This window comes from Lepidochelys olivacea, assembly GCF_965140295.1.
Source record: "Lepidochelys olivacea isolate rLepOli2 genome assembly, chromosome: 2".
Lineage (NCBI taxonomy): Eukaryota > Metazoa > Chordata > Testudines > Cheloniidae > Lepidochelys > Lepidochelys olivacea.
This window is the reverse complement of record NC_140412.1, coordinates 10,796,914-10,822,342: the sequence shown is the minus strand read 5'-3', so window position 1 is coordinate 10,822,342 and position 25,429 is coordinate 10,796,914. Positions and strand designations below refer to the sequence as shown.

Genomic DNA, 25,429 nt, shown 5'->3' with positions numbered 1-25,429 from the left:
ATTTTACACCACATACTGTAATATGTAAGGAAAAAGTAAAGAACAGTTGCATCCTGTACAAAACATTAGGACATTTGTTTGCAAGAACAAATTCCTGATTAGCTCTATCACAAAACTATTATCACCATATTTAACATTAATACATTTTAAAGACAATAGATATATAAATTATAAGATTTTCTCCAGCTGAGCAAAGCATTCATGGAAAAAAAACTCTTTCCTACTAACCTCTTCTGCATCATAGATTTTCAATCAATAAATGAAAATGTAAACAATGTTGTACATGGTACATCTTATCAAAACATTACTTGATGATTTTATGTAATAAATCTCTGTAAGATACATATTACAGAAGATTAGAAATCAATACTCATCCTAAATGATCGTGAATGCTTTTTGACATTACTCACCCCACTGGAGAGGAGCCAACTGTAGATGCTCTAGGACCAGTTGATTAAGAACTCCTTCTACACTTGCTTCTCCTTCACGCTTCAAAGAAGGGTAAATGAGAGTTAAGGAAAACTTTGATCCAGAGAGAAAGGGAGCCTGTAGCACAAACATTTATGATTACTGAAAACCAAAACTGTACCTTAAGGATTTATTAAAGATTCAAAACTTCATATCTACTTATTAATCTGTGAAGTTGGATAATGGACAATTAATTATAGTAGTTTATATCTTCAGAGTGGAAACATTAAGTGCCAGATTCTGACCTTACCATGGTGAAGCATGTGTGAAAGTGAAAGTCAGACCTAAGTGGCAAGGACAAAATATAATCTGGAACTTTAATCATCACATGCAAGGCCCACACCTCTGACAGTCTACGTACCTGATGGCAAGGTCTGGCCTCACACCAAAGCAATCTGATCACACCCTCTTTGCACTGTGGAATCGCTCTGGACATATCACCCATCTACTCCTTACAGTGCTGGTTCCCGTACAAGTGCAAGGTGGGGGAGGAGCAGTAACTTCCTATGCCTTCTCTTCATTCCCCCAGTACACTCAGGAAAGACAAAATATGAAGGAGTACAGATCTAACATGTATAAAATATGGGATAAGCAGAAAAATAAAACCTCTGTTGTAAATAGAAATAAACTATAATGTAACAGTTTTGAAAAAAAAGGGAGAAAATGGGAGTTCCTCCTATCAAACAATTCTACTTACCGTTGCCTTTGAAATAAAAGGGAAATGTAGGATTATTTTCCTTGAATACAAAATGTAAACCACAAATCACTATTAAATAAAATCAATGAATTTACTTACAAGCACTGGGTTCATGCTTGTTTAGGTGTGCCACATTATATATCTTCCTTTAATTATATGCATTATTACAAAAGGGGCTCATTTAAGAGAGCTCATAATCCAGGAAATCAAAGTTGCATAGCAAGTTCCTTGTATTGGGAAACCAGGCTGTAGGGGCTTGAAAAATACATATTTCATAAGTGCTAATATAACAGTCAATTCAAGTAAAAAATACCTTGCATTCACACCATTTCATTTTCACTGTATATAGGTTGACGCAACTACAGTGTCACAAATTAGTTTACAAAAACAAAAGTAATGGCTGCCTTTGAATTCAAAGCACTCTAGAGAAGCAAGGGTGCAGATATAAATCCTCTTGCATTTTGCAGCGTATTAAATAGTGTTCAAGTAAAGATGTATCAAATAAATTGCATGTCCAAAAACAGCTTCTGCAAGGGCACAGAAAAAAAGATTACTTGTCTTACCCTACGATAATTGTGGTTCTACAAGATGTAGTCAGTGTGAATCTCATTGTAGCCGTGCACGTGTCTCATAGGCAGAAGCTCAAAATCTTTGGAATAGCGGTATCCACTGGGGGCAGCACATACTCCAATGTGAGGGCATAAAAAGGGCAGAGTGACATTGTCCCTTCCTCAGTTTCCTTGCACCCTGTCGTAGCTGAGGTCTACAAAAACAGGGACAGAGGGCAGATTGTCAGATTCACACAGACATCATCATCTTAAACATCACAGTTACTGTAGGGTAAGTAACCATACTTTCTTCAAGTATCAGTGAAGAGCCCACTGTAGGTTACTGGTAAGCAACATCCTCTTCAGGAATCTTAGCTGCATTGGAATCTACAGATTGGAATACCATTCTCCCAAATTTGGCATTTAATCTAGTAGCAAAGTCCAGTAGATAATGCTTGATAAATGTGAGTGGGTTGCTCCATGTAGTAGCCTTGCTGAATCAGGCTGAGGATTCCTTTTCGGCTCTGGTGGAGTGAGTTTAATAGTCAGTGAGAGAGTACATCCATGGTAGCACCGTGAGATACAATGTGTTAATCATATTGAAAGTCTTTGTTATGAAATGGCCTGACCCTTGGAGTGGCCAGTTATAGCTAGAAATAGACATGGGGACAATCTGTAAGATCGGTCCTGTCAACGTAATATTGAAGAGCTCTGGATACATCTAGGGTGTGGAGCTGCTTCTCCCATTGTGTGGAATGTGGCTTTGGGAGGACAACAGTTAAGTTGATTGATTGAACTGGAACTCAGAAACCACCTTGAGGATGAATTTTTAATAAGATTTTAGTACCCCCTTGTCTTTTTTTAAATGAGGTATACAGAGGTTCCACTAGAAGCGTTTGATGCTCACTCAGGCTTCTGGCTGAGCTTATGGTCACAACAAAGACCATTTTGAGAGTAAGATGGTACTCCTTGAGAGGGGCTCGAAGGGGTGCTCCATAAGCTTTAGAAGGATAACGCTGAGGTCTCATGTTGGAGTAGATGAGAGAAGACTGAGAACGACTTAGCAGTAGATGAAATGCTGATATTGCTGTCAGAAGGACCCTGATTAAACTAAGTGAAAGTCTGGAGTGTTTCAATTGCAGCAAATAATCTAGAATCCTCAATACCTGGGCCTGTACTGTGTCTAGATCATATTGGTCTCCCCATATCAAGAAACTTTTCCATTTTGAGGAATAATGGACAGTTTGTGGACAGTTTTCTACTCCGCACGGATTTTCTGAACATGCCAGGAGCAGTTCCTTTTCATGGCTCAACCAGCCAACACCCAAGGCAATCAGGTCCAGAGACTTTGGGCCTGGATGGAGTACTTAACCCTGATCCTGCAACAACAGGTTTCGGTTGTGCCAGAGAGTGTGAGAGGTGGTCACATGGACATTTATAAACAGGTCTGTCAGCCAGAACTGCCTCAGCCAAAAGAGCTATGAGGATAAGGAGGAGGATAGCCTGGTCTTGTCTGCTTTTATAATTACCCTCAGAATTAGTGGAACGGATGGCAAGGCATAAAGGAGGCCCTGATTCCACTGCAGACTGAAAAAATCCAGCAAGGATCCCAGGCTAATGCCTCCTCTGTGCCTTGTTGCCCTTTGTGGCAAACAAGTCTATCACCAGTTTCCCCCATTGGTGTAATATTGACTTGGTGATGGATTACTGCAATGACCACTTGTGGTTAGTAACAGACTATCTGCTTAGGTAGTCTGCCAAGTCATTGCTGATTCCTGATAGGTTTATGGCTATCAGGGTTATACCACGTATGTAGGATATATTCTCTAGCTTGATGACCTGTCTGCAGAGAGGGATAGAGCAGGCACCCCCTTGCTAGTTTATATAGTGCACTACTGGATGGCATAGAATACAGAGGAACACCTTCCACATCAATCTGATGTGGCCAGGCTTAAGACATTTATATGTAGTTTCAGAACCTCTGGAATCCATGGTCTTGTACCTGTAGGTGGTGCAAGTGTGCCCACCCAGATGAATCTGTGACTAATGCCTTGGATGCTGACAGGGTCTAGAATGGTAGCCCTTTTTGGGCATGGCCAGGACTCTGCCCTCAGGTCAGCCCCACAAGAATGTGAGAGGGATAAGACTGCCTTGGTCATCTGGCGGTTCATCTGGAAATAGACTGACCTGAGACATCCTAAGATGAAGTCCATAAAGCGGCATCAAAGAAGTACATGGACACATGTGGCCTAACACAATGTGAGACAAGTCCTTACCATCGTAGTCCAGTATGAGGTTAACGTGTCCTGTAACAAGTGATGTGAGAGGAATCTGTCCTATGGCCCTGACACTCATGAAATTTATCTTGGCCCATATGGACTCTATCATCTGTGATGGAATGAGTGACAATTTCTCATAGTTCACCAGGAAAACCAGATGGGCAAACAGAGAGAGTACACTGATGAGGCTTGTCAAGAGTTTCCTGATATGATCTGCCTCTTATCACCCAGTTATCCAGATACAGATAGTTGTGAACACCCATTTTCCTTAGGCTTGCCACCACTATGGCAAGGCATTTTGTAAAGGTTCTTGATGCAGTTGAATGGCTTGACTATAAATCCCAGGTACTTCCTGTGGGAGGGGTGAATGGCAATGCAGAAGTATGCATCCTGTAAGTTCAGAGACAAAAAACAGTCCTTAGCCTGAAGTGATAAATGATGAAGGCAAATATTATCATACTGAACCTGAGATCATTCATTATCCTAAGATCTAGATTAGGAGGAAACTCTTCCCCCCCCCCAAACACACACTTTATTCTTTGGGTGAAGAAATACAGGGAATAGAAGACTCTTCTCCTTTACTCCTGCAGACTCTCTTCCACAGCTCCTAGACTCACAGAGGTGACTTCTTTTTGTCATAGGATCTCATGAGAAGGATCTCAGAACAGGGACAGGAAAGGGGGATCGGTAGGGAACAGGAAAGGAATTGGATAGAGTAGACATGGGTGACAATACTTAGCACACCATTTATTGGCTATAATCGTCAACCATTCTCAATGGAACGGAGGGTGATTTCTGAAGATCAGTTCCAGGGTGGTGTTGGTGTTGTTCTTGACATCCCCTTCTTCCTCCATCAAACCTGATGCCTCCCTGATGTTTTATAGAGAAGGAGGATGATGAGTGCCTCCAAGAGCACAAGGGTCACTGTCTGAGAGGGCATTCCAGTTGGCAACTATGGGAATCAGAGAGTGTTCTCCCTCATTCAGGGAGCTGGCACTGGTAAGTTAAAATGTTAATACCAAGAACCTCAGTGTCTCCCTCAAATTCTACAGGAAATGAAGCACTTCATCCTTCCAGCTACTGAAGAAGTCCATGCCCTTGAAGGGTAGATTCTCTGTTGTTGCCTAGACTTCTTTCAGAATCCCAAATGCCTGTAAGCAGGAGGCTTGGTGCCTTGTAACAGCTGTGGCCATGGATTAAGCAGCCACTTCAGACTCATCCACTGCAATTTATAGCACTGTTTTGGCTACCAACTGCCCTTCTTTGATTGTGTCTCTTAGCTCCTCCCTGCATTCCCGCAGAAGCTTTGATAGGAAGGTCACTCTTTCTCAAACTCAGAGACAGTACATAGCAAACAGGTTTGCGATGTGGAATTGGTGTGCATCTGACAAGCCAAGCATGTTGGCCAGAGGTCTAGTTTCTTGGGATGCTTCTCTTTTGGAATCCCCTTGGTGGGCCTGGCCTTTTCTTGGACTGCGGAAACTACAAACAGCCCCAGGGTTGGGTGCATGTAAAAATGTTCAAACTCCTTATGTAGGAGGACTTGGTAGCACTTTTCTACTAGCTTTGAACTCAGGAGAAGCAAGGCCTGCGTGTGTCACCCATGCTGAGTGGAGCTGAGGATATCTACCAGCTTGGGCGTGTTATCTTGAATCATCCTTGTCTTGATGTCCAAGGCTTCAGCTATCCTTGAGCCAATACTTGGAAGCCCTGAAGGTCATCAACAGCCAGGATTCACATAAAGAATAATGCAAATAAATATTGCTACCGCTACCAGCTAGTCACAAGTTGTCTTCCTTTAATGTGCCATCCTACGCTAAAAAAACATCTGTGTAACAGAGGCATTGTGAGCTGCCATGCTTATTGTCTCAAAGATTTTCACATGAAATGTGTGCAATTAATAAGTAACAAATGCTTATAATAATTGCCAGAGCTACAGTCAAGCTGGAATATGACGGTCAAGATACATATGAAGGAAAAAGAAAACAAGTACTTGTTGCACCTTAGAGACTAACCAATTTATTAGAGCATAAGCTTTCATGAGCTACAGCTCACTTCATCGGATGCATACTGTGGAAAGTACAGAAGATCTTTTTATACACATAAACCATGAAAAAATGGGTGTTTACCACTACAAAAGGTTTTCTCTCCCACCACCCCACTCTCCTGCTGGTAATAGCTTATCTAAAGAGATCACTCTCCTTACAATGTGTATGATAATCAAGGTGGGCCATTTCCAGCACAAATCCAGGGTTTAACAAGAACGCCTGGGGGTGGGGGAAACAAGGGGAGATAGGTTACCTTGCATAATGACTTAGCCACTCCCAGTCTCCATTCAAGCCTAAGTTAATTGTATCCAATTTGCAAATGAATTCCAATTCAACAGTCTCTCTCTAGAGTCTGGTTTTGAAGTTTTTCTGTTGTAATATCGCAACTTTCATGTCTGTAATCGCGTGACCAGAGAGATTGAAGTGTTCTCCGACTGGTTTATGAATGTTATAATTCTTGACATCTGATTTGTGTCCATTTATTCTTTTACATAGAGACTGTCCAGTTTGTCCAATGTAAATGGCAGAGGGGCACTGCTGGCACATGATGGCATATATCACATTGGTGGATGTGCAGGTGAACGAGCCTCTGATAGCGTGGCTGATGTTATTAGGCCCTGTGATGGTGTCCCCTGAATAGATATGTGGGCACAGTTGGCAACGGGCTTTGTTGCAAGGATAGGTTCCTGGGTTTAGTGGTTCTGTTGTGTGGTATGTGGTTGCTGGTGAGTATTTGCTTCAGGTTGGGGGGCTGTCTGTAGGCAAGGACTGGCCTGTCTCCCAAGATTTGTGAGAGTGTTGGGTCATCCTTCAGGATAGGTTGTAGATCCTTAATAATGCGTTGGAGGGGTTTTAGTTGGGGGCTGAAGGTGACGGCTAGTGGCGTTCTGTTATTTTCTTTGTTAGGCCTGTCCTGTAGTAGGTGACTTCTGGGAACTCTTCTGGCTCTATCAATCTGTTTCTTCACTTCCACAGGTGGGTATTGTAGTTGTAAGAATGCTTCGTAGAGATCTTGTAGGTGTTTGTCTCTGTCTGAGGGGTTGGAGCAAATGCGGTTGTATCGTAGAGCTTGGCTGTAGACAATAGATCGCGTGGTGTGGTCAGGGTGAAAGCTGGAGGCATGTAGGTAGGAATAGCGGTCAGTAGGTTTCCGGTATAGGGTGGTGTTTATGTGACCATCGTTTATTAGCACTGTAGTGTCCAGGAAGTGGATCTCTTGTGTGGACTGGATCAGGCTGAGGTTGATGGTGGGATGGAAATTGTTGAAATCATGGTGGAATTCCTCAAGGGCTTCTTTTCCATGGGTCCAGATGATGAAGATGTCATCAATATAGCGCAAGTAGAGTAGGGGCGTTAGGGCACGAGAGCTGAGGAAGCGTTGTTCTAAGTTAGCCATAAAAATGTTGGCATGCTGTGGGGCCATGTAGGTACCCATAGCAGTGCTGCTGATTTGAAGGTATACATTGTCCCCAAATGTAAAATAGTTATGGGTAAGGACAAAGTCACAAAGTTCAGCCACCAGGTTAGCCGTGACATTATCGGGGATAGTGTTCTTGACGGCTTGTAGTCCATCTTTGTGTGGAATGTGGGTGTAGAAGGCTTCTACATCCATAATGGCCAGGATGGTGTTATCAGGAAGATCACCGATGGACTGTAGTTTCCTCAGGAAGTCAGTGGTGTCTCAAAGGTAGCTGGGAGTGCTGGTAGCGTAGGGCCTGAGAAGGGAGTCTACATAGCCAGACAATCCTGCTGTCAGAGTGCCAATGCCTGAGATGATGGGGCGCCCAGGATTTCCAGGTTTATGGATCTTGGGTAGGAGACAGAATATCCCTGCTCGGGGTTCTAGTGGTGTGTCTGTGAGGATTTGATCTTGTGCTTTTTCAGAGAGTTTCTTGAGCAAATGGTGTGGTTTCTTTTGGTAACTCTCAGTGGGATCAGAGGGTAATGGCTTGTAGAAAGTGGTGTTGGAGAGCGGCCGAGCAGCCTCTTGTTCATATTCCGACCTATTCATGATGACAACAGCACCTCTTTTGTCAGCCTTTTTGATTATGATGTCAGAGTTGTTTCTGAGGTTGTGGATAGCATTGTGTTCTACACGGCTGAGGTTGTGGGGCAAGTGATGCTGCTTTTCCACAATTTCAGCCCGTGCACGTCAGCAGAAGCACTCTATGTAGAAGTCCAGTCTGCTGTCTCGACCTTCAGGAGGACTCCACCTAGAATCCTTCTTTTTGTAGTGTTGTAGGGAGTAGCTAAGTCATTATGTAAGGTAACCTATTTCCCCTTGTTTTTTCTTCCCCCCAGACGTTCTTGTTAAACCCTGGATTTGTGCTGGAAATGGCCCACCTTGATTATCCTACACATTGTAAGGAGAGTGATCACTTTAGATAAGCTATTACCAACAGGAGAGTGGGTTTGTGGGGGGAGAGGGGGGTGGGGAGAAAACCTGGATTTGTGCTGGAAATGTCCCAACTTGATTATCATACACATTGTAAGGAGAGTGATCACTTTAGATAAGCTATTACCAGCAGGAGAGTGGGGTGGCGGGAGAGAAAACCTTTCGTAGTGGTAAACACCCATTTTTTCATGGTTTATGTGTATAAAAAGATCTTCTGTACTTTCCACAGTATACATCCGATGAAGTGAGGTAGCTCACAAAAGCTTATGCTCAAATAAATTGGTTAGTCTCTAAGGTGCCACAAGTTCTCCTTTTCTTTTTGCAAATACAGACTAACACGGCTGTTACTCTGAAACCTGTCAACATGAAGGAAAGAATCTAGTATCACCAACTATTAAGTTTCTAACCGTCAAATTATGTCCTCAGTTACATCTGTGCAACTTTGTTGTCCTTCCTCCATAACAGCTGTGCACCCCTCAGTAAACTTTTCTATTGATGATATACAAGAAGGAATAGGATCCCAATCACTGTCTTATCTCTCTGCTGGTTCTATAGAAGTCCCAGCAGCAACCAGCAGAAAAACTCAGTCAATACAGCTAGCTGATACAACTCCTAAATACACCCAGGGAGTGGATTTGTAGACTAAGATGACACCATCTTAGTGTCGGTCCCAGGATATTAGAGAGACAAGGTGGGTGAGGTAATATCTTTTATTGGACCAGCTTCTGTTGATGAGAGAGACAAGCTTCCGAGCTTACACAGAGTTCTCCTTCAGATCTGAGAAATGTACTCTGACCTCCTCCACAAACTGACCTCCCCCACAAACTCCAAACACCAGCAACATCCCTCCCACATCACTGCAGAGTTTGTGAAGAAGGTAGGTTGTGTCCTGAAGGAAGCTGGCTCTTTGTGTGCTGTGACACTCTGGGAGTATGTTTTCCAGACCTGAAGAAGAGCTTTATGTAAGCTTGAAAGATTGTCTCGCTCATCAATAGAAGTTGGTCCAATAAAAGGTATTACCTCACCCACCTTGTCTCACCATTTTCAAATATATATTTTTCCGTTTAAAATTATACATTCATTAAATACATTAAATAAAAGTCATAGTTTAATTAGAGGGCTATCACAAATATTAGAAAAGACAAGGGGTGGTGGGTGTTAGCCTGGAGGATAGAACCATGAGATTGTGTTTCAGTTACTATCACATATTTGCATTGCAATAACACCCAGGCCCCAGACCCACTGTGTTAGGCACTAGACAAGCATATAACAAAGACTCTGCCCCAAAGAGCTTGCAAACAAAATAAGTAAAATTTTCACGTTTAGTTTCATGGTGTGAGGACCGATGATCTATTTTAGCACAGTTACTGTAGGAATAAGAAGTATAATTTATGATTTCCTTACATTATCAATTCTTTGGGAGTAGGGTGTCTCATCCTATGTGTCTGCACACCACCTTACAAAATGAAACTTTATGACTGCCTGATGCCTCTGGATGCTACCGCAATGGAAAGAACAACATATTTGATCATTTAAAACAAACAATGCTAACTTTAGAAAAAATCAAGATACATGAAATTTACATGAAAGATGCATTCAGATTCTATGGCTTTTCTCACCCATTAAAAGGGAAAATGAATTTCCTTTTGTTCTATACTGAAAGGGTTATCCCCAGGATCTTTAATGCGATTTACAGATTTTATGTTGCAGATTGTGCATTTTAAATGACTATTTAGTTGCTTTTAAAATAAGATAGAATGAGCCGGAAATTTATTTTAAAAAAAAGTGGAGGTTACTTACTGTAACTGGATGTTCTTCGAGATGTATGGTCTCTATTTGAATTCCACACATGGGAACGCATGCACACTATTGTGCCAAAGTCCAGAAGCTCTTCCAAGCAATGTCTGTTGTCCCACATATGTACAGTGCATCTCCTTTTGCTCCTGACAGAGGGTATAATAGGCACTACAGGTCAATGCCTTTCTAGTTGCTCTTCTTACTGTAAAACCAACTGGGTCCGAAGCAGAGGGATGGAAGGCAGGTAGTGAAATACAGACAGGGACGAAATGTATCAAAGAACCTTCAGTTATAGTAAGTAACCTCCATTACTTCTGGTGGTGGTCCCTATACGTATCCCACACATGGGTGATTGGCAAACAGCGTTCAGACTGGAGGAGGTGCGAGGAAGCTGGTAGCAAACATATTTGCAATACTGCCAACCCCATTGGTGCATCTGTGGGCCGGGACATAAACTAGGCAATAGTGCATCAAAAATGTGTGGATTGAATTCCAAGTGGCTGCTCTGCAGATGTCCTGTTGTGGAACTTCTGATAGGGACGTGATAGGGAGCCCAGAGGGAGGAATGTTTGCTAACTTGTAGTGCTCTAAGATGCAGCCTGAGACCAATTTGGAAATGCCCTCGGAGGATATGGCTTGTCCACGCAACCTCTCTACTATGGTGTTAGAATGTCTCAATTTTTTAAAGGGTTTGCTCTTTGCAGGTAGAACATAGGACGCTGAGGGAGTGAAGTCTCTTGGGGTGTAGTTGAAGAGAAACCTTTTCTTTGTGAAACAATGTATAAGGTGGGTCCTCCATGATGGTGCCAAGCACACTGACCCTCCTAGCTGAGGTGATAGCAACTCAGAACGCTACTTTCATGGATACATGGGCCATGGTACAAGTCACCATGTGTTTGAAAGGTGGACTAGTGAGCTTGGACAGGACAATGTTAATGTCTCATTGAGAGGTAGGTTTAAGCACTGATGGGAATTTCCTGATCAGATCTTTAATAAATCATACTGTAGCTGAGTGAGTAAAGACAGAGCATCCTTCCAGTGGAGAGGGGAAGGCACTAATCACTGTTCTGAAGACACCATATAACTAAAGCACAACCTACTGAATATATTTTGTTTGAAATGTGATGCTAAAAAGGAATTTGGTACAGATTTATCAAATTGTTTTCCGTTTTAAATCCCTTAATTGTTTTCTATCTGCTGTGCAGTGTTTCACCTCAGGCATGGTGAAGATGTTTTTTATGTCACACTTGTCAGTTTCTGTATGAATAAATACAGGTGGATGAATGCATCCCAGTCCTACTTCAGCATAAATAAATTAGCAAATTTTCATAAATAGAAATTATACTAATGAAAAACTGTTTTAAATGATTAATGAACACTGTTTACCATAAATCTGTTTTCTCATTTGCATTTTGAACTTTTGGAATGCTGATTATGGTGTTGTTTTGATCTTGCTAAAGGCACTTGTTTAGGTTCTGAAAAACAAGATAAACTCAATTTGCTGATCTCAATCAGCCAGATGGACCAATGAAAACTCACTTGTTTTTTGAGAAAAAATGAGGAAGTAAAGGAGATTTATTACAAAGTACAACATGAGTATAAATAAATATTTATTTAGCATTCTAAAAATCACAAAGCTACCCCAAGAGATGAACGATCTGCATGCAAATGTAAACTATTTCTAAAACTGATCAAAATACACATCAAGGTGGAATGAATCATAGAAATTAGATGGAAGAGATATATTAGGCTGTCTAAACCATAGCCCTATCAATGCTAGATTATAATTTAAAGCATTTTCTATTTGCCTAGTTTTTGCCTAGTCTTGTTTTAAATGTCCCATATAAGTGAAAGGATATGTAATTGACATACTTATCAGTAAAACTTTTAACAACCTTAACCCCAAAAATAAATGACTTTAAAATGTCATCATCGGGGTGTCACATGGTACCCACACGGAAGATGGCTGCCTAGTCCCGCATCTCCTCACTCCCCACTTATTAATTCATCTCTAATAAATACTGTCCTAACAAATCTGAAATTAAGTTTCTGTCAAACATTTGAATTAGTCCCCTGGATGAACTTCAAACTGTTGAATATGAATTCCAATGAAACAATGAGAGGCAACAAAAGACCTAAGCCTGAATCACCTAAGCAACTGAAGGGGAAGACCACAAGGGCACAGCAGAACATAGCCCAGCCACTGAAAGAATTCCTCACAGACTGGATTCAATCTCCAAACATATTTGTGGCCTCTCTAAGGTTGTATGTGATGTAAAATCCCAAATGTCTCACTTGGAAAATGAGCTACAAAGGACTGCCAATAAAACCAGTGAAATTAAAGAAGAAACTGCCTCCTGAAAGCTTATGCTACACAAACTGGAAGAAAAACAGGACAGCTTAGAAAACAGATCTCAAAGAAATAATCTTCACCTCTTGGCCACTGCTAAGGGTCTAGACCAGATGCGAGCAAACTGCGACCCACGGGACCTTCCTGCCCAGTCCCTAAGCTCCCAACTGGGGAGGTTACCCCGGTCCCTCCCCCGCAGCCACGCCGCCGTGCGGGCAGTGCTCCAGGCGGCAGGGCTGCGCGCTCCGGCCGAGCGGCATGGCGGCCAGACATGTTGCTTTGAGTGGCATGGTAAGGGAGCAGGGAGGCAGGTTGGATAAGGGGCAGGGGGTCGCAGGGAGCAGTCAGAGGACAGGGAGCAGGGGGTGGTTGGATGTGGTGGAGGTTATGGGGGGGGCGGTGAGGAGATGGGGGAATTGGATAGGTGTGGGAGTCCCGGGGGGCAGTCAGGGGACAGGGAGCGGTTGGATAGGTGTTGGAGTCCCAAGGGGCCAGTCAGGGATTGAGGGGGTGGATAGGGGTCGGGGCAGTCAGGGGACAGGGAGCAAGGGGGGGGTCGGATAGGGGGTGGGGTCCTGGAGGAGTGGTTAAGGTCAGGGGGTCTCGGGAGGGGGCTGTCAGGGGACGGTGGGGGGGTGGATGGGCTGGAGGTTCTGAGGGGGGCAGTCAGGGTGCAGGGGCAGACTGTTTGGGGAGGCACAGTCTTCCCTAGCCCACCCTCCGTACAGTTTTGCAACCCCGACGTGGCCCTCGGGCCAAAAAGTTTGCCCTCCCTGGTCTAGACTGAGGAGAAAGATATTATAAAAGTGAAAGCAGTTATAAAAAAATGTATGTAACATATGTAACAAATGGAAAAAAGGGCAAGTTGATTAGTAATGAATACAAAACAGAAGCTAGGAACTGTAGAAAATTGATAACTGAAGCAAAAATGCACCAGGAGAAAAATATGTCCAGCAGTGATAAGAACAATAACAAGGAGTGTTTCAAGTATTTAGGTGCAAAAGGATTCCTAACAGTAGTATTGCTCCATTATTAGATGGAAATGGTAGAACTGTCCATGATAATGCAGAAAAGGCAGAAGTGTTCAATAAATATTTCTGTTCTGTATTTGGGAAAAAGCCAGATGATGTAGTCAGATCATATGATAATGATGATAACGCACTTTCCATTCAAACAGTAACTCAGGAGGATGTTAAACAGCAGTGACTAAAGCTAAACATTTATTAAACAGGAACTCTGCATCCAAGTTTTTTAAAAGAGCTAGCCAAGTAGATTGCTGGACCATTAATGCTGATGTTCAGTAACTCTCGGAACACTAGAGAAGTTCCAGAAGACTGGACGAAAGCTATTGTGCCAATGTATTTAAAAGGTAAACAGGATGACCTGAGTAACTATAGGCCTGTCTTCCTAACACTGAGCCTGGGCATAATAATTTAACAGCTTATTCAGGACTTGATTAATAAAGCATTAAAAGAGGGTAATATGATTAATGTCAATGGCTTGTCAAATTAACTTGATACATATATTTTAAATGATATTACAAGTTTGGCTAAAAACGTAATAGTGTTGATGTACTATTTTTAAACTTCTGTCGGGCATTTGACCACTCCCCCAGGACCCCTCCCCCCTTGCTCCCTGTCTCCTGACTGCCCCGACCCCTTTCCACCCCCCGTCAGTTGTAATGATGACTTGTCCAAATTTAATTTCAGGCCTAGATGGGAGGAAAAGTCTGATGACTAGGATGATGTGTTGGACCTGGTTGCTTGATGGTGCATAAACTAGACTATTGTCCAGATAAGGAAAAATCTGAAAGTCCAAGCAACCGAGGTGGGCTGCTACTACAGCTATGCATGTGGTGCAGACCACTGGGACTGATAAACTGAACGGAAGTACCATGTAGTGGTACTGGATGGTGCGCACCATAAACTGAAGATAAATCATGTGGCAAAGATTCATTGCCAAGTGTAAGCATGAGTCTCATAAATCGAGGTCAGCATACCAATCTCTAGGGAAGGGATAAAAGAAGAGAGGATAACCATTCTGAACTTGATTTTCTTGATAAAGTAGTTCAGCTTTTATAGAGCTAGAATGGGGCAGAGGCCACCAAATTTTTTTGGGACCAGTAAGTACTGGGAATAGAAGCCTTTTCCTCTATGCTGGTAAGGATTTTCTTCTGTAGCTCTTCATTCTAGAAGACAGCATAATTCTCATGAGAAGGGTCCCTGAAAAGGGATGGGGAACGGGAAGGAGATGCCTTGGATAACATATCCCTCTTTTACTGTACTAAGTACCCACTTGGCCTATGTGATGTTTCCAAAGCATAATAAAGGGAAAGACATGATCCAAAGGGAGGAGATATAATCAGAGTGCTGTCATCAACTGAGAAGTAAAAATAAATGCTTTGAGGCTGCAGTTGTGTTCGAGGTCAGAACAGCCTGTCACAGCCAAAGATGGCTGGTGACATGGAGAAGTGTTAACCTTCTCTTAGAAGCATACTGAGGCCTCTGATAGAAAGAGGGTATGGAATAAGCTTATGGGCTAAACAGTTTTCATAGCTGGAGTGTAAACTCCTAGTGAGTGAAGTGTTGCATTAGAGTTTTTCAGTGCACACACAGCATCGACTGTTTTGGCAGAAAACAACTTAGACTTCTCAAAAGATAAATCTTCTATTGTACGCTGCAACTTCTTTGGAATGCCAGAAACTTGCAACCAGGACTAATGTTTCACAAAGACTGCAGTGGTAAGGCAGTGTCAGCAGCATCTATGGCTGCCTGAAGACATGTACAAGCTGCAGATTGACCCTCAGAAACCAAAGATAGAAACTGGCCCCTATACTGCTCTGGCAACTTGTCAGCAAACTTGGAAATGATAGAGAAATAATAAAATTATTTTTAGATAAAACTGATAACTGGCAACCCTTATTTCAAATGTGGAAGTGCAAAAATTCTTACAAATCATATAAATCTAATCTATTACATTCCTTACCCTTTGGAGTGGCTTTAGATTGGGATTGACGACACCGTTTATTAGTGGTTGTGATCAGCAAAGAATAAGCAACTGGGAGGTTAAAGAAATCACCAACGTCTTGATATCATGAGTCCACGTTCTTATCCTTACAAGGTATATAAGACAGGGTCTGCCAGAGAACCTTTGCAACAATTTCCATCCCACCATCAACCTCAGCCTGGACCAGTCAACACAAGACATCCACTTCCTGGACACTAAGTGCTAAGAAGTGATGGTCACATAAACACCACCCTATACCGGAAACCTACTGACCGCGATACCTACTGACATGCTTCCAGCTTTCACCCTGACCACACCACACGAGCCATTGTCTACAGCCAAGCTCTACGATACAACTGCATTTGCTCCAACCCCTCAGACAAACACCTATAAGATCTCTATCAAGCATTCTTACAACTACAATACCCACCTGCTGAAGAGAAGAAACAGACTGACAGAGTCAGAAGAGTACCCAGAAGTTAGTTACTACAGGACAGGCCCAACAAAGAAAATAACAGAACGCCACTAGCCATCACCTTCAGCCCCCAACTAAAACCTCTCCAACGCATCATCAAGGATCTAAAACCTATCCTGAAGGATGACCCATCACTCTCACAGATCTTGGGAGATAGGCCAATCCTTGCTTACAGACAGCCCTCCAACTTGGAGCAAATACTCACCAGCAACCACACACCACACAACAGAACCACTAACCCAGGAACCTATCCTTGCAACAAAGCCCGTTGCCAACTGTGTCCACATATCTATTCAGGAGACACCATTATAGGGCCTAATCACAACAGCCACACTATCAGAGGCTCATTCATCTGCACATCTACCAATGTGATATTTGCCATCATGTGCCAGCAATGCCCCTCTGCCATGTACATTGGCCAAACTGGACAGTCTCTATGTAAAAGAATAAATGGACACAAATCAGATGTCAAGAATTATAACATTCAAAAACCAGTCGGAGAACACTTCAATCTCTTTGGTCACTCGATTACAGACCTAAAAGTGGCAATTCTTCAACAAAAAAACTTCAAAAGCAGACTCCAACGAGAGACTGCTGAATTGGAATTAATTTGCAAACTGGATACAATTAACTTAGGCTTGAATAAAGACTGTGAATGGTTGGGTAATTACACAAAGTAAAACTATTTCCCCATGTTTATTGCACCCCTTCCTCCCCCCGCTTTTCCTCAGATGTTCTTGTCAACTACTGGAAATGGCCCACCTTGATTATCACTACAAAAGGTTTTTTCCCACCCCCCCGCTCTCCTGCTGGTAATAGCTCACCTTACCTGATCACTCGTTACAGTCTGTATGGTAACACCCATTGTTTCATGTTCTCTGTGTATATAAATCTCCCCACTGTATTTTCCACTGAATGCATTCGATGAAGTGAGCTGTAACTCACGAAAGCTTATGCTCAAATAAATTTGTTAGTCTCTAAGGTGCCACAAGTCCTCCTTTTCTTTTTGTGGATACAGACTAACATGGCTGCTACTCTGAAACCTTTGCTAGGTCTAGTAAGTCTTCACTCACAGGAAGGGCAACGCTTCCTGGAGTATGAGTGTGTAAAATATCCAGAAGGATGTGTGGACTCTATACAATCTTCGCCTGGACCCCTAAAGAGGTAGCCACCCTCCCCATGAGATCCTGGAAAACTTTGAAGTCTTCTCTGGGAGAGGTGTTGACTCCAGAATAACCACTTCATATGTTGAAGAAATGTGGAGAGGAATGTCTAATGACTCCTCCAATAATTCTCTGTCCTCCATTGGGTCCAGCACAGCAAATTGAGGAATAGTAGCAGGATGCTGAGAAGATAACTCCTGCAATAAAGAAGAAGGAGACTTCCTCCTAGAAAGTGAAAGAAACACAGTTCTAGACTCTCTGTGGTCTGCCCAAGACCAATAAGGCTATGGAGGGTATGGCATAGATGGAGTCCTCCATGGGGCACCCTAAGTTGGAGTCTCCCTGTAGGGAACCCAATCCTGATCTTTACATCAAGTATTGGAAGACCTGGAAGGAGAAACAGGCTCTTCCCTTTCAGAGTCTGAAGAAGAAACAAACTTCTTCAGAATAGGGAGGAGCAGTTCTCAGTGGGGTCCTAGGTGGTCTTCGCATTGGAGATCAACAAAGCTCAAGAACAGGCAATGGCTAGGGTAGTCAGAAAGGTGATGAAGTCAGTGACAACAGTGAAGACATAACCAGAGTGTGTGTTGTCAGTGCCCGTGTGTCACTGGTGCTAGTGTAACAGAGTGGGTCGACAGTGCTGGGTGTGTCAATGGAGTAAACAATGCACAGGGCTGCATCAAAGGAGAGTCAGGTGGGGAAAGACAAAAAAGATCTTTTGCCAACAAGAAGGCATGCAGAGTAGAAGCGTATTAGTGCTGAAGCACACGGAATCAGCTGAGGAGAGGAAGGAGGAGCTGGCAGAGGTGACAACACCAATCTTCATGGCCCCAACAGTGCCATCTCAGACAGGGCCACTGAGTATTTAGATTTGTGAGACTTCAAACCTATACCAAAGATTTAGAGGAAGATTTTCTTGAAGGAGACTGAGCCGTAGAGGAACATTTGGAATGCTTTGAATTTGACTGAGAAGATGAAGTGTGATGTCTGTGACCCAACTTGTGCTTTGAGTAAAAATCTGCTGGAGGGGTGCTCCATGTGAATTCAGAGTCCCGTCTATCACTATCAGTGCCTGATTCAGATGCAGGTCACATCACCTCTTTTAGAGGTGAATATTCAGACAACTGTGTCTTTGTTTTTTTTAGTTCTGGTGGGGAAGTGTAGCGGGGTGGTCACTCGCTCGTGCCCTGAAGGGCTTGAAACCAGCCCTGGAGGGGGCTGAGGCTGTGAGACGGCTGCTGCTGGGGAAAGCAGCAAGCCTTGGCTGATTGGGGAAACAGCCACAGCTGCGGCCATGCCCCATTCAGACCGCAGCTGGGCCTATAAAAAGCCAGTGAAGCCAGGAGCTGAGAGGACTCTCCCTCTAGCTCTTGAGGGAGAAGGGCTTGGCTGCCTGGGAGCCGAGAAAGGTATCTAGAGTGGAGCAGGGCTGAGGAAAGGCTAGAGGAGCTGGGGAGCTCCAGCCTGGAGAACCCCCAGGCTGCAGGTCTTGATAAAGGCCAGGACAGGTACTGGGGTTGCAGAGGCTGCAGCCCAGGATAGGCAAAGGCAGCAGGTCGAAACCCCCCTTTTGCCAATGATGAATGGCTTATATACTGCAGTCTGCCCCAGTGAGCGGGGGCTATATGGTGACCTGCAGTAGCCATATACGAGGCGAGGTGGGGATAGGGGGTTGGGGGTTCCCCTGGGAGGGGACACCCAGAGACTGTGGGGGTACTTCCAGGGGGCAGCACCCAAGGGAAAGGCGCACGGAGGTGCCAGCAACAGGCGCTCTGGAGGCTGGTGAGATAATTGCCTGGACGACCAGCAGGAGGCGACGTAGAGGTGAGTCTCACATCACTACAGGAGGGAAGTGCAAATGGGACATTAGTCCCTCACTTGTCCCTCACCTAGACAGGTCAAACAACTGCCGATCAGAAAAGTATTTGATATATTTTCAATTAAACAAAGAATGCAGTATGCAATATGTACTTTAATACTGCTGCTCAATAACAATCAAAAAGATGAGGGCACTAGGATTATTACAGCATGTCACCCAATTCCAGTGCAAGACTCTCATCCATGTTATCAGGAAGTGTTTAAATATTTTAATAGCTGCCAGAAGGTTGAATCTATTAGCAATATGATATGGGAGATTTGGTTGAACAGAAATTTTTCATAGCAAGGATTGTTTTTGAAATGTTGTCGAATGAGCAAGACATGGAACTTCACATAAAGACTCTTGGTATCTATTTCTAGCTATGCCTCTGACTTCTTATGGCAAGTCATTTTCAATTTACTGTGGTTCAGCTTACTCATCATTAGAAATATATAATATTGCGAACCCATGTCACAGCAGTTCTGTGCATTTTCAACAATTAGTGATGACAAAGCATCTGAAATCTCTGGATGGAAGGCACTATATATGTGTAATGTATTATTATTATTGTATTATTATTATAATCATCTGTATCTCACGAAAGCTTATGCTCAAATAAATTTGTTAGTCTCTAAGGTGCCACAAGTACTCCTTTTCTTTTTGCATATTATTAGGGAACCTTAAAGGGCCAAAGCCCCAGAACAAAATAAGTCTATAATGAAACAGACCACTCCAAGAAGGGTTGGGGAGGGAGAGATGTGCAATAAAGTCAAGTGCAAAATACTTCATTTAGGAAGGAAAAATCAAATGCACAACTGCAAAATGGGGAAAACTGGTTCGGCGGTAGTATTGCTGAAAAGGATCTGTAGGTTATAGTGGAAGTGTCCAGTTCTAGGGCCACGCTTTTGGAAAGATGTGGAAAAATTTTAGAGACTCCAGAGGAGAGCCACAAAAATGATAAAAGGTTTAGAAAACCTGACTAATGAGGAAAGGTTAGAAAAACTGGGCAAATTTAACCTTGAGAAAAGACGACTGAGGGGGAGTACCTGAAATCAGCCTTCAAATATGTTAAGGGTTGTTATAAAGAGAACAGTGAATAATTGTTCGCCATGTCTACTGAAGGTAGGACAAAAAAGTAATGGGCCTAATCTGCAGTAGGAAGATTTAGGTTAGATTTTAGGAAAAAAACTGTAATTAAGTTCTGGAAAAAGGCTTCCAGGGAGCACTCCCTATCATTAGAGGATTTTAAAAGCAGGTTGGATGAACAGCTATCAGGGATGGTCTAGATTTACTTGGTCCTGCCTGAGTGCCTGGGCCTGGATTTGATGAATTCTCAAGGTCCTTTCCAGTCCTACATTTCTATTATTCTAAGCATAACTTTAAAAAATATTCTCAGCATTTTTAAGGTTAAATCATGATTTCATTACCACTTTGCAGACTTTGCTTTTGGAGAGAACTAATCTAATTTTATATAACACCAACCTTCACTGCTCTTCTGCTTTCCCCAAAAGTTGGGAAAATAGACAGGATTTGCAGCATGCCCATATGACTCAGATTAAGACAACCATTATATTAAGACCTGAACATCGTGAAAAATCTAAATAAAATGTAGTGTAATTAATTTTAAGAAGTCTATAATTATGTTAAGTTCTATTTTTTTTAGCTTTCAGTAACCTCATTAAATGGTGATATAAATTATAAAATAAAATGGGTCATAAGGCTGATATAGATATAAATCAAGCATGTATTAAAGGATATAATTTTCCAGCAAACATCTAACTTGCTGTTGATCTCCAGCCCTTTTGCCTGCTGTCTCTCTTCTTCCAGTTGCTTTGGGTTTGCAAACTGTATCCTTTCACCAGGGGAATCTGGCAAACTCTCAAAATTAAACTTGTCAACCTGGATAGCCATACTGAGATGAAAAAAAAAGGAAGAAAAGAAAAGAATGGTCAATACAGCAATTTTGTGGGAATGTCTCCCGCAGATCATTTCACAGACCTTTACCAAACCAAACAAAAAGGTATTATATATTGCTTCAGTCAGAGTAATCTGGATCACAATGATGCATTAATATTATGATTTATGGTACAGAATATTGAAAGCAAGTTATGATCAAAGATCCATATTGGTAACTTAAGAAAATACTGGGTATTCCTTCATCCCTGAAACCTGATCACTTCACTGGGGCTCCTCAAAAGCTCAACAAACCTGCCACCAGAAAACCTACCAGCAGGACTTACTTTTCCAAAGTGATGAAGATACATAGGATGCAATAACAATATTTGGACAAACAGTTACATCCCTAAAACTTAGTTCAGCAGAGATAATATTTTCTTCATTTCAGTTTTTTAACTTATTTCAGTTCAGTTCAATGACTTAATTCAAAGTTAAGAAACCAAGTTTGAGTTGAAAACCCAGGAAATCTTGTTTTCCTCTTTCAGTCTCTGAATCAAAAATGAGAGAGGATGAGATCTACTAATTCTAAAATCTTGAAATACATGGCAACCACACAAACAGTTCAATCCACTAACTATAGATAATAGTTGCTTGTTTAATAAATCAGTTAGCTTTAAATGAAACATATGTTGTGATAAATGTTTTCTTCTAGGTATTCAACATATTAAGGTTGTATTATTTAATTTAAAAAATTAAAATACTGTTTTGTGTTTTTTCACTGAATTTCCATCCAAATAGAGCTTGACACAAATCACCAGTAAAAAAAAAAATTTTAGTAAATAAGAAATATGTTATTCATTTTCTAACATACTAAAAATGTAAAAATTAAGACCATGAATAAATGAAAGTTAAGCCATATAACTGCTTAAATAAAAATGTATAGACATAGTGTATCCTCCCGGTTAGCAAAAGGAAGCACCAAATTTAATGTAAAGGCTATATTTAGTAGCAAATCAACATGCTTTAATGGTTTTCAACCATGAGACTCAATCTTTCTTAGGAGAATAACTAAAATGTGCACATGCAAAAAAAAAAGTTTAAAAAAATTATTTAAATCAAGGTTTCTTGTAGCTTATTTAAATCATAATTAAAATTGGTGATTTACAACACTTTGATTTAAACAAATCCAACCTGCTTAAAATATGAGTACGCTAGTAAGAAAACATTATAAATTACATTTTAGCAACTCAACCACATGTAGCATCAAAGTAAATGTAAAAGAAAACCAAAACAAGAAAAAAAAATTGTAGGAATGTAAACATTTGTCCCTGAAATTAATTTTGACACGTTTACAAATTGTGCAAAGGAAATTTCTAACTTTTGTTTCCTTCAAAAATTTTACTTATGAAACTCATAACTTAAAAAAGTGGTGGGGAACCTATGGCCACTGCTTCATTTCATCTAGCCTGTGGCAATTCTCTGCACCACGGGCCAGAAGCCCCAAGCCTCGGTGCCCCCCTGCAGGGCTGGAGCCATGAGCACTGCCTCACCCCACTGCAGGGGGAAGCTATGGTTGCCAGGCCATTAAAAGTTCAGTAGGCTCCATGCAGCTCCCAGAAGCAACCAGCATGTCCCTGCAGCCCCTAAGAGCAGGGGCAATCAGGGAAGCTCCATGCGCTGCCCCTGCCCCCAGCGCCTGCTCTGCAGCTCCCATTGGCCGTGGTTCCCGGCCAATGGGAGCTACGGGGGTGTCACCTGCAGGCATGGGCAGTACACACTGCGCAGAGCCCCCTGACCCCTCCACCTAAGGGGCCGGACATGGCGGCCGCTTCTGGGAACAGTGCGGAGCCCTGACAGGCAAGGAGCTTGCCTTAGCCCTGCTGTGCCACTGACCAGGAACCACATCAGGTAAGTGCCGCCTGGCCAGAGCCCACACCCCAAACCCCCTGCCCTAGGGACAGAACCCCCTCCTATACCCTAACTTCCTCCCAGACCCCACATCCCCACCTGCACCCCCAAACATCTGCCCCAGGTCAGAACCCCCTCCCGCATCCCAAACCCAAGCCTCCTCCCAGAGCCTGCACCCCAACCCTCTACCTCAGCCCTGATCCCCGTCCTGTACGCTAAATCCCTCCCAGAACCCAAACCACCCCCCACATCTCAACCCCCACCCCAGCCCCGAGCTTGCTCCTGCACTCCAAACCTCTTGGGCCCAGCTCAGAGCCCCCTCATGCATCCCAAACCCCTGGCACCAGCCCAAAACCATAGCCGGCATCCACAGCCCAACCGCCTGCCCCAGCCCAGAGCCCCCTCCTGCACCTTGAACCCCTCATTTCTGGCCCCACTCTGGATCCTAGGGGAAGCCCCGAGCTTCCACCCTTCCTCCCCCCCCTCCCCCCAGGGCTGTGTGTGGCCCACAACTGATTTTTTATGTGGGTCTGTGGTCCCTGATAGAAAAAGGTTCCCCACCCCTGATGAAACTGCCACTGAACACTGACATGCCTCTGCACATAGATGAACAAATGAGGACCCCAGCACCCCAACAAGTCACTTTATAACATGAATAAGAGACTCCAGGGTGCAGACATGCTGTTTAATATAACTATGCCAAAAGTAACCTCACACACACACACACTCACAAATTTCCTAACATAAACCTACACATTTTGTAAATGCAAAACCTACACATTTACTCATACACATGAGATAACTGCAAAAGTACCCAATTTCCATGCAGCCATGCAGATTTTGTACATTAATACATTTGTAAGCAAAACTTATTAAGTCCATAGCTTCAGCATCTCTCAACGCATCTCAGGCACTACAAGTAACATTTGTAACATCTTATGGTAATAGTAAAACAAACAAATAATTAGTAAAATAATTACTTTAACAAACACATGGTGAGCCATGAAAACAAAATATTATAGTATAGTGTGTGCTAAACAATCAGATATTAAACTATAAACAAAAATTAGATAAAAAACAAGGATTTACACCTTTCTAAATGTCGTGTGAAATGGGTTTTCCTGGATCCAATAAAACGGGTTTTCTGTCAAAGCATCATGAATAAGAAGCACTTTCTGAAATGGACTGCTATGGAAAATTAATTAATAAAGAATTAAAAGACACTACTTTGGACAACAACAACAAGTCATGAAACTGGTTTTCAAAGCTTCTCTGATGCGCAGCGCTTCCTGCTGTGTTCTTCTAACCGCCCTGGTGTCTCGCTGCGCGTATTCAGCGGCCAGGCGATTTGCCTCAACCTCCCACCCCACCATAAACGTCTCTCCCTTACTCTCACAGAGATTGTGGAGCACACAGCAAGCACCAATAACAATGGGAACAGAGACAAACACCTACAAGATCTCTGTCAAGCTTTCTTACAACTACAATACCCACCTGCAGAAGTAAAGAAACAGATTGATAGAGCCAGAAGAGTTCCCAGAAGTTACCTACTACAGGACAGGCCTAACAAAGAAAATAACAGAACGCCACTAGCCGTCACCTTCAGCCCCCAACTAAAACCCCTCCAACGCATTATTAAGGATCTACAACCTATCCTAAAGGATGACCCAACACTCTCACAAATCTTGGGAGACAGGCCAGTCCTTGCCTACAGACAGCCCCGCAACCTGAAGCAAATACTCACCAACAACCACATACCACACAACAGAACCACTAACCCAGGAACTTATCCTTGCAACAAAGCCCGTTGCCAACTGTGCCCACATATCTATTCAGGGGACACCATCACAGGGCCTAATAACATCAGCCACACTATCAGAGGCTCGTTCACCTGCACATCCACCAATGTGATATATGCCATCATGTGCCAGCAATGCCCCTCTGCCATGTACATTGGTCAAACTGGACAGTCTCTACGTAAAAGAATAAATGGACACAAATCAGATGTCAAGAATTATAACATTCATAAACCAGTCGGAGAACACTTCAATCTCTCTGGTCACGCGATCACAGACATGAAGGTCGCTATCTTAAAACAAAAAAACTTCAAATCCAGACTCCAGCGAGAAACTGCTGAATTGGAATTCATTTGCAAATTGGATACTATTAATTTAGGCTTAAATAGAGACTTGGAGTGGCTAAGTCATTATGCAAGGTAGCCTGTTTCCTCTTGTTTTTTCCTACCCCCCCCCCCAGATGTTCTGGTTTAACTTGGATTTTAACTTGAAGAGTGGTCAGTTTGGATGAGCTATTACCAGCAGGAGAGTGAGTTTGTGTGTGTATGGGGGGTGGGGGGATGTGAGAACCTGGATTTATGCAGGAAATAGCCCAGCTTGATTGTCATGCACATTGTGTAAAGAGTTGTCACTTTGGATGGGCTATCACCAGCAGGAGAGTGAATTTGTGTGGGGGGGTGGAGGGTGAGAAAACCTGGATTTGTGCTGGAAATCACTTTAGATAAGCTATTACCAGCAGGACAGT

General features: G+C 42.8%; 1 protein-coding gene across 2 annotated transcripts in view; it reads right to left on the bottom strand.

Moving 5' to 3' along the window:
• TRAPPC9 (trafficking protein particle complex subunit 9) overlaps positions 1 to 25,429 on the bottom strand; it is an 832,591-nt gene that overhangs the window by 353,332 nt on the left and 453,830 nt on the right. For both annotated transcript variants that reach the window (XM_084622016.1, XM_084622015.1), the window contains exons 20-21: positions 20,843 to 20,996; positions 411 to 501 (exon numbers count right to left, since the gene is read on the bottom strand). In XM_084622016.1, the coding sequence (XP_084478142.1) occupies positions 411 to 501; positions 20,843 to 20,996 (245 nt within the window). The remainder of the gene's footprint in view (positions 1 to 410; positions 502 to 20,842; positions 20,997 to 25,429) is intronic.